Source organism: Sprattus sprattus (assembly GCF_963457725.1).
Source record: "Sprattus sprattus genome assembly, chromosome: 13".
Taxonomy (NCBI): Eukaryota; Metazoa; Chordata; class Actinopteri; order Clupeiformes; family Clupeidae; genus Sprattus; species Sprattus sprattus.
The window spans coordinates 3970001-3980000 of record NC_137911.1 but is presented as its reverse complement, the minus strand read 5'-3'; the positions used below and the strand labels follow the sequence as shown (position 1 = coordinate 3980000).

The following is a 10000-nucleotide window of genomic DNA, read 5'->3' as shown; positions in this document are numbered from 1 at the left end:
GAATCACCCTTGTTGGCAAGCACAGACGTCAGACGTTTCTTGTAGTTGGTCACCAGGTTTACACACATCTCAGGAGGGATTTTGGTCCACTCCTCTTTGCAGATCCTCTCAAAATCCTTAATGTGTGTGTCCTCTGCAGATTCGCTGTGAAGGGATCCGTCTGTTCCTGCTGTGGCTGCAGGCGCTGCAGACTAACTGTTCTGAAGAGCAGCTCCTCATCTTCGCCTGTCTGGTGCCAGGGTTCCCCGCCGTGGGCTCCTCACGAGGCCCATGCACACTGGACACCATCATTTACAACCCCTTCTCCAACCCTTCTGATGGTACACACACACACACACACACGCGCACATGCACACAATCACACGCATACTAGGGATGGGGGGAAAAATCGATTCTGTTACAAATCGCGATTCTTGTGTATGACGATTTTTAAATCGCCACGCTGCCTCCAAAATCGTTATTTTTCTTTTGTTTGTAGCCTACTTTTAATTATTTTATTCAAGGCGGAAAAAAAACGTTGCCGCTTATAATCCTACAGATTGCGCAATGCATTCTATTATTGAGTTCCTTACTGCAAGAAGCTCAGCTTCACACATATTAGCTAGGTAGGAATAAAAAGGCTAACATGTTGGACAGCAAACATGTCAGACGTTAGTCCCGAAATTAATGCTGCACCTCAACAGTTTAAATCGCACGTCTGGAAGAACGTTGGCTTTCATAATTTACGAGGAAAAAAATAGTTAGACATGAGCAATGCTCTCTGCAAACTATGCCACGGTAAGATAACGTAATGTGCTAATACGACCAACATTCGTTCCTATATCACTCGACACCATCCTGAGTTATCAGACAAAACGGAGGAAGCCAAACCAAAGGAGGAAACAAACATGTTTCAGTTAGCTCCCCAGCAGTTCAGAACAAGCTAATCGCAACACAGAATCAATCTCTCATTTTATATGCAAGGACCTTCGTCCATATAGTGTGGTCAAAAATACAGGTTTTTGTAACATGATTTACACATTAGATAGGGTGACCAGACATCCTGTTTTACCCCGACATGTCTTCTTTTTGAGCCCTAAACAATGCGTCCGGCAGGGATTCCAAAAACATCTGGGATTTTGCCTTGTCGGATATTTGTGTTTCTCTGAGTCCTTCACAAACTAGTTGTTACGCGACAAAACTAAAATTGTGTAGCATTTGACGAGCTGAATTTAGCCATCACCTTAATAATCGGCACCCGACCGAAAGCAGTCCTAGGTTAGATTGTCGCCAAACCACACTCCTGGACTTCTTTAGGAAAATAACTAGACCAGATCTGTAGCAGTTTGGGCTGCCGGTAGTTGAAGACGGTGGGCTGACTGAGGTGATTCGAATTGCTTACCCCTCGAGGGGCACCATTGTGTCTCGCATACATTCCTTGTATGACCGCGAGAGAGCATTAAAAAAATACAATTAAACAACAGTGTCTATAATACACGCTGTCTGAAGTGATTAGGCTACTCGTTAATGTATAAGATGTAGTCTTGAGAAGAAAAGCAAACTTTTAATCGCGATAAATCTAGATAAATTAATTTCAAAATGTTTTAAAACCTATTGACAGCCCTTATTTTAAGAAAACTTTTACTGCTTCTATTTAATGTACCTTTTATTTATTGTTTAAAAGTAGCCTAAGTGGCATTCATTTCTTAATCTGTCAGTTTGTGTGCAGTTGACAGGGGCTATACAATAAAAGGGCACATTTGTAGTGAAGTATTATCAAATATCGGCAGAAATCCAATATCGAGAATCCCTAGTTTTTATATTAGATTTCTGGTATGTAGGACAGTGATTTATGAGATATCATGTGGGCTCAATATAAGGGCATTTGTTTTAATGTGAAAATAATAACCTTTCTGAAGTTTTATTTACATTGCAGTAGGCTACAAATTATTTTTCCCCAAATATCTTTATTGATTTTTAACACACTGTTAACATTTAGACAGTTGAGGTACAAGCATGTACCAGCATGACACACATATAACATATTAATAATAAAAAGACAGACAAAAGATTTAACAAAAAATAAGAAAATAAAGAAATTAAATAAAGATACACACATAAGCTTCTCGCAAGATTTTTCTAGCTTTCACACACCATCTCCATTAAGTGTTATCCCGTCAACTCCACCACGCTCAAGGAATGAAAAGAATGGGTTCCATATTTCCTCAAATTTCCTGTATTTGCCTCTCACAATATAAGTAATTTTTTCCATTGACATGTTTATAGCCATTTCTCTCACCCAACTACCTCTACCCTAGGTGCTTTAATGTCCTTCCAATGGAGGGCAATTAAACGTTTTGCTTGTAATAAACTCATGTCTATGAAAGAACAATCTCTACTTCTTAGTGAAATGTGACGAGGATATAAGTGCAATAGGAATGATTTTGCAGATAATGGGAAACGTATATTTAAAATTGTATTTATCTTATCGTTAACCTCTTTCCAGAATTTCATTATGTGTTCACATTCCCAAACACAGTGGTACAAAGTGCCTTTAAATTTGTTACATTTCACACAAGTGTCAGGGATGTTTTCATTGTACTTGTGTAATGTAGCTGGAGTGATATAAGTACGCATTAACCATTTATATTGTTGTAATTTTAGTCTTACATTTACTGTTTGGGTTTGAGCCTCCTTACATGCCTCCATCCAATCAATCACATCTATATCCTCGTTTAAGTCCTTACTCCAAGCTTCTAGCTTACGATTTGAGGATTCTTGTGATCCTGAAATTATGATGTCATAAAGTGATGAAATTAAACCTCTGTTATAGCAATCTTTTATCATTTCCCTCTCTAAAATAGATAGAGGGGGTTTCACTAAAGAGTTCTGTTGGGATGTAGAGATGAAATTTCTTATTTGTAAGTATTTAAAGAAGTGTTTTCCAGGAATTTCAAAAGAATGAGCTATTTCTTCAAAGTACATGAGCTGATTGGTCGAGTATAAATCTGCAACCGTCTTTATCCCTTTGTCCGCCCAAACCTTAAACCCTGCGTCAAGCCACCCTGGTTTAAATCTTGTGTTGCCCCAAATGGGGCTAAAACAAGACAAGTTATTAGGAATCTGTAAGTACCTCTTGACTTCATACCAAACATTTATCATATTCAGTACTATTGGGTTAAAGGTCTTTTTTCTAAGGTTTTTGAGTTCAGATGAATAAAGGTATAGGTTCAAGGCCAGGTCAGAAGAAATTGTGGAAAATTCCATGTCAACCCAAGATGGGGTACTTTGAGAAGAAAAATAGAACATAATGGTTCTAAGTTGAGTAGCCCAATAGTACCACTGTAAATTAGGACACTGAAGTCCTCCTCTATCGTACGGCAAATATAGAAGTGAGAGGCGGAGTCTAGGACGTCTGTTATTCCAAATTAAATTAGTGAACAACTTTGGAGGTGGCAGGGGAATATTCTGAAATAGATATAGAAGTTTAGGCAAAACATTCATTTTCAAAATATTTATGCGTCCAATCAAGGATATGGGTAAAGATGACCATCTTTCAATAGAGTTAGAAATACCTTCAAAGAGGGGTTCATAGTTTGCAGAAACAATATTATTGAATTTTGAAACAATTTTTATGCCCAGATATGTAAAGCAATCAGTTGGATGAAACATGGTTGTACCATAGTTGGGCTGTTGCCCATCCCTCTCGTTTAGCAACATTAACATGCTTTTTGAATTATTTATCTTGTACCCAGATATCTTCCCAAATCTACTAATGGTCTCTAATAGGGCAGGAAAAGAGTTACTTAGATGTTTTAGAAAAAGAAGGACATCGTCTGCAAATAAGGCGATTTTATGTTCTATATGACCAACAGTAATACCAGTTATGCCCATATGTTCTCTAACTGCTATTGCAAAGGGTTCTATGGAGATTGCAAAGAGGAGGGGGGAGAGAGGTGAACCCTGCTGACATCCCCTGGAGATGTTGAAAGACTTGGACACTATATTATTTGTCAGAACCTCAGCTACTAAATTATTACAAAGAATCTTAACCCACTTGCAGAATCGCTAGGCTACAAATGATTTAGTATTTAGACATAGACCTTCTGCTGGGTAATCTTGAAAAAGGACACAGGTTTTTATGAAATGTGAGCATTCACATTTTTAATAAAACGTTTTAAGGTAAAATAGAGTTCAAATCTGAGTGCTTGTATACAAATCATGAAGGACAAGATGTCTCATGATGTTGTGCACTGAGAAACGTTTTGTGATCTTTGAATGGTAACTAAATGGAATTCAGTCATGAGACCAGTGTAGATTGGCCTCTCTAGGACTAACCTTCAGGCACAGCCTGTCACCTTTGTGTAAAGTGTTGTCATTGATTGGACAAGGACAGGATCTCGACTGCAGCATGCTTCAGAAACTATTTTCAAAAGAGTTGGATGACCTGCACACTATGCTTCTTCTCCGTCTCCACTGAGAGCTGTATCACAGGGTCAGAGTGACTGTACATTCCTATTTGTCCCTCTGTATTTCTCAGCAGTGTGAAGCGAGCGCGTGGAGCCCTCCTACTGCTCCTGCCGTGTTCCCCTGACCTTACAACATGTGCTTAAAGCTGCACTCCGATGGCAGTGTTTAAAGCCTCCCCATTCATCCTGCTGACATCCAGTCCCCCTTCTTTATCATTTACAATGTCACCTAATAATAGTCTCTCGCTCCGAGCGCCTCAAGTCAATTATCCAGGCTTTGTATTAACTAACGCTACCTCGGAGAAAACGGATCGTTACGGCGCAGAGACCCGCAGCGATATCGAGGCGGGAAAAAATAAAAGAATAATTTTCTTTTCAGATGCCGATTGCGGCGTGTATTAATAAAGTGCCTGTGCTGTTAAAAAGATTTGTTTCATTCGTAGAGTAAGGGTCCAAGGACAGCCTTCTCGTCTCCCCCCTTTCATTCTCACACAGAAGAGAGCTTGAACACAGGCCTTGGGTGTACCTCGCTCAATGCCATTCAAGGCACCTTTCTCCATATTGTCCATCACCAGGCGATCCCATGCTGATTAAATGGACTGTTTTCTTTGCACTCATGCCAAAAGTTCAGTAGTTTTGAGTAGTGCTGATAGCATGCTGATGGCTTCAGAGTCTTCATGTTCCCTAACTGTGGTTTGACCTTGTTGGCTCCAGCCAAGGTCGTGCCTGAAGAGATCACACCACTGGTGCCCGCCACTCCTGGGGAGAAAGTAGCTGATGATCAGACGTGCTACGTCCTCCAAACGGTCCTCAAGTTCATGGTTGTCCAGGTGAGCTCCACTCCTTGCAACATCACATTACACTCATTTACCAGACCCTTGTATCTAACCTTCTGGCTTCTGGCTGAGATGTGTACATGGAAGATATCCAAATAGGCATATACCATGCTCATTGTTATCATGTATATGTATATAGCCTTAATGTTGCCTTGGAGACAGAATGTCTCACTGTTTATGTGTACTTACTTGGTTCCTAGGCGTCCTAATGTCTCACTGTTTATGTGTACTTACTTGGCTCTAGGCGTCCTAATGTCTCACTGTTTATGTGTACTTACTTGGTTCCTAGGCGTCCTAATGTCTCACTGTTTATGTGTACTTACTTGGCTCTAGGCGTCCTAATGTCTCACTGTTTATGTGTACTTACTTGGCTCTAGGCGTCCTAATGTCTCACTGTTTATGTGTACTTACTTGGCTCTAGGCGTCCTAATGTCTCACTGTTTATGTGTACTTACTTGGTTCCTAGGCGTCGAGTTTAGAGTGGAAGAACCGAGAGAACCAGGACACGGGTTTCAGGTTCCTCTTCTCCCTCTTCAAGAAGTCCTACCTGCCCCACCTCTTCCCCTCCTTCACCAAGCTCACCAACCTCTACAAGCCTTTACTAGGTGTGTGTGTGTGTGTGTGTGTGTGTGTGTGTGTGTGTGTGTGTGTGTGTGTGTGTGTGTGTGTGTGTGTGTGTGTGTGTGTGTGTGTGTGTGTGTGTGTGTGTGTGCGTGTTTATTTCCCTGTTTGTGGGAATATATTTCTTGAAATGTTAAACTGAAAATGAACTCATTTCCTGTGTGGAGAGGATGTTCTCCCTTCTCTCATGTATAGCTATGGCATTGTTTTCTAGTCCTTCATATGGCAGATCTGTTGAGGATCACGCTGGTACCTTCAAAAGACACAGCCTAGACTGGAGTGCTCTCATCTTCCTCTTCCTTTTCGTCCCTGCATCAGTGACAAGCAGTTTCAGAAACGATAGTCACTTGCAGTCCATTAGATTGGTCTTACCTCGTAATGCTTTCATGTGTCCATCTATTCACTAAGCAGTCATGTTCGTGTTGCTGTACTGAGGGACAAAGGGAGTTATAGAAGTCTCCAGATGGAGAGAGAGACTTGTGAGCTACTAGCTAAGTTTCATGCACACAGCTCTCCAGACTGCTGTCAAGAGCCATTACTCTGCTTTAATACAGGACTCCTTTGGAGGCGAAGTGACAGTCCCTGCAGCTCCCACAAAGTTAATTGCCAATTAAAAGCTGGCACTTGAAAAGGTGCTTTGTCAAAAAGACTGAGATTCCTTTGATAACTCCCACTGGACTGGCAGCTCCCAGTCAGGTGGAAATACTGAAGGTGTTTGAATGAGAAATCTCCAAGGCTGGTCAATATCCCTCGAAACAGACACAATCGGGTGGGATTAGAACTCGCCTTTGTAGACATATTTCTGTTTGACTGACAGGTGCTCTCTCTTTTGCTGTGTTTCTTTCTCTCCTCCATGTTCATCTGAAGACCTGCCCCACCACCGCCCGAAGCCGCTGTACGTGCCGGTGACGCGCAACAATGAGAGCACCTTCTGCACGCGAGACCAGTACCTGGCCCCCCGCGTGGCCTTCATCACATGGCTGGTCAACTTCTTCCTGGAGAAGAAGTACGTGAGCTCTGCCACCCCCAGCACCAAGAACGGAGGAGAGGTCATCCCCAAGCTCATCCAGGTGAGCCACTGCTCCTCTAACACACTACTTTCATATAAGCCTTCAGACTTCAGACTGTTTGGAATATATTTAGGCTAACCATAACTAGCCTTTAGGAACCAGTGTCCTAAGTATTGGTATCATGGCTCGGTAGGGAGGTTGGGTGCACTTTGGTTCCTGCGGTCTTGTTTCTGCTTGTTTTCGAGTTGGGTACTTTATCTATCATTTTGTTGTATTTCTTTTTTGCAAGTAATTGAATTCTCATCATAAGTCAGTCAGCTGTGATTCTGTTTACAAATGTGGGTTTGCAGCCCCATGCTGTGGTGTTGATTGCCTCTGTTGTTTTGAGCTGTTATCAGTGTCTGAGATGGGGCTCTCACCTTTTCATTTGAACTGAACATGTAAACCCATGCAGCCTTCACCCTTATCTCTCTCCCCCTCCCCAGACTGTTACTGCAGGCAGTGTCGGTCCAGAGCGGGGCTCCATATCGGAGGCGCTGGAGTCCAACGGGCCGAGCAGCATGGGCAGCCTGGGCAGCATGGGCGGAGAGGCGGAGAAGAGCCACTCCAACAGCAGCACGCTGACGGAGCGGAGAGCCAGCAGCTCTAGCCTGTGCAGCGTGGACGAGGAGCACCGCGCCGTCTACGACATGGTGCACTGCATCCTGCTGTCCACGCGTGACAACGTCAACTTCGTGAACGAGGTCTTCCACCAGGTAAAGGACACCAATGAGGTTTTAGTAGCTAAACACATTTCAAAGAAGACGAGTAATATCGTATGTGGTGCTTTTGATGAGTTCACCAACAGTAATGAGGGTTGGGGTCATGTTTGGGTCATATTTATGACTGGCACATTCTGTAAAAAGAGAAGATGAGCATAGAGTTTCAGCCCAGATGTAGATGCTTGAGCAGCTTAGCTAAACAGATGATCTGCTGCCATCTTGTGGCCAGGCCAGATATGCCATTTTTCGTCAGATTTGTTTTGAAAGGTGGACATAAGAGACCGTATTGATTCTTAATTCTATTTCTAAACCATATGGTAAAGTATGGCATTAATTAAGTCAACCTATGGTCTTTACCATGCCATGTGTGTTCTATATTGGTGTTCTATATTGGTGTCTGGCACTGTGTTTCTGTTGAGAATGTTACCCAGCATGCTCTGCTCTGTGTCCAGGCATTCCTGCTGCCGTCCTGTGAGGTGTCCGCCATCCGCAAGGTCATCAAGGTCTATAGGAAGTGGATCCTGCTGGAGAAGCCGCCCTTCATGACGGAGCCGGACAAGAGCACCACAGGGGAGGAGACTGAGGACCTGAGTCCAGTCAAGACGGAGGTGGACAGCTCACACACACAGGTGGAGTAGAGAGGCAGCTGAAGGCACACACACACACGCTTATGCAAACACGCTTTCGCTTACACATACATACAGACACACACACACACACCTGAGTCCAGTCAAGACGGAGGTGGACAGCTCACACACACAGGTGGAGTAGAGAGGCAGCTGAAGGCACACACACACACGCTTATGCAAACACGCTTTCGCTTACACATACATACACACACACACACACCTGAGTCCAGTCAAGACGGAGGTGGACAGCTCAGAGTAGAGAGGCAGCTGAAGGCACACGCATACACGCTTTTGCTTACACACACACACACACACACACACACACACACACACACACACACACCTTAACATGCTGTATATATACTCAATAAAGCTCAGTGTTATACCTACTTGCACACCTTGCACATATGCACACACATACTAACAAACAATAACACACCCAGAGTCTAACCCTAGTTTGTCCTGAGATCAAACATGTTTGGAAGTTCACACATAGTATCCATCAAATGAAAATAGCCAAACAGAGAAGCCAGTCTCCCTGTGTAGTCAAAGACACACAGACACACAGACACACAGACACACAGACACACAGACACACAGACACACAGACACACAGACACACAGACACACAGACACACAGACACACAGACACACAGACACACAGACACAGTGCATGACTGAGTGCTAGGCAGGTGTGCTGACAGCGGGGGTGCTCTCTCTGCCCTGAGCAGATGCTGGAGAGTCACGGGCACAAGCGCTCGTCCAGCTGGGGGCGCTCTTACTCCTTCAGCAGTGCCATCAGCCGCGGCTCCTGTCTGACCGAGGAGCAGAACATCAACATCAAGGCTGGCATCCAGCCCACGCTACAGGTACACACAGGACACACACACACATACACACACACACACACACACACACACACACACACACACACACACACACACACACTCGAGACAGTCTTTCAGTCCACACACACACGCTCTCACATGGACTAACAACCGCCCGCTTGCTTCTGTCTAACTCAAGGTTGCTGTTATTTACTGTGATGTTGTTATTCTTCTTTGAGTATGTCTGTAGATGTGTAGTGATGGTGTGTATCAGTTCTATTGATCTGTTGGTGCATGTATTTATGTATTTAGAAAGAAATAGTCTGCCATTATCTATAGACATGATGTATTGATGGCACATATCAGCACCTGGGCAGCTTATGAAACGTGTGTGTGTGTGTGTGTGTGTGTGTGTGTGTGTGTGTGTGGGGGGGTGTGTGTGTGTGTGTGTGTGTGTGTGGGTGTCTGTGTCTCTGTGTCTCTGTGTGTGTCTTCCCACAGGTGTTTCTGACTAACTCGGCTAATGTGTTTCTGCTGGAGCCGTGCCACGACGTGCCCAAGCTGCTGGACAACCAGGTGGAGGTGTGTCGAGCTGTGCTCAGCATCTACCGACACATGATCATGGAGCTGAGCATGAACAGGCAGACATGGTGGGCACCCTGCTGAGTCACACACGCACGCACGCACGCACGCACGCACGCACGCACGCACGCACGCACGCACGCACGCACGCACGCACGCGAGACAAACTCACATACACACTCTCACACACACACACACACACACACACACACACACACACACACACACACACACACACACACACACACACACACACACACACACAATCACACAATTTGTTTCTTTA

At 44.0% G+C, this 10000-nt stretch overlaps 1 protein-coding gene across 1 annotated transcript in view; it reads left to right on the top strand.

The window, feature by feature from the left end:
* The window catches only part of ralgapa2 (Ral GTPase activating protein catalytic subunit alpha 2), a 136471-nt gene that overhangs the window by 43378 nt on the left and 83093 nt on the right, over positions 1 to 10000 (top strand). Inside the window, exons 6-13 of the mRNA XM_080850757.1 lie at positions 140 to 320; positions 5163 to 5278; positions 5751 to 5889; positions 6773 to 6975; positions 7401 to 7670; positions 8129 to 8305; positions 9037 to 9174; positions 9634 to 9782. Of these exons, the coding sequence (XP_080706883.1) occupies positions 140 to 320; positions 5163 to 5278; positions 5751 to 5889; positions 6773 to 6975; positions 7401 to 7670; positions 8129 to 8305; positions 9037 to 9174; positions 9634 to 9782 (1373 nt within the window). The remainder of the gene's footprint in view (positions 1 to 139; positions 321 to 5162; positions 5279 to 5750; positions 5890 to 6772; positions 6976 to 7400; positions 7671 to 8128; positions 8306 to 9036; positions 9175 to 9633; positions 9783 to 10000) is intronic.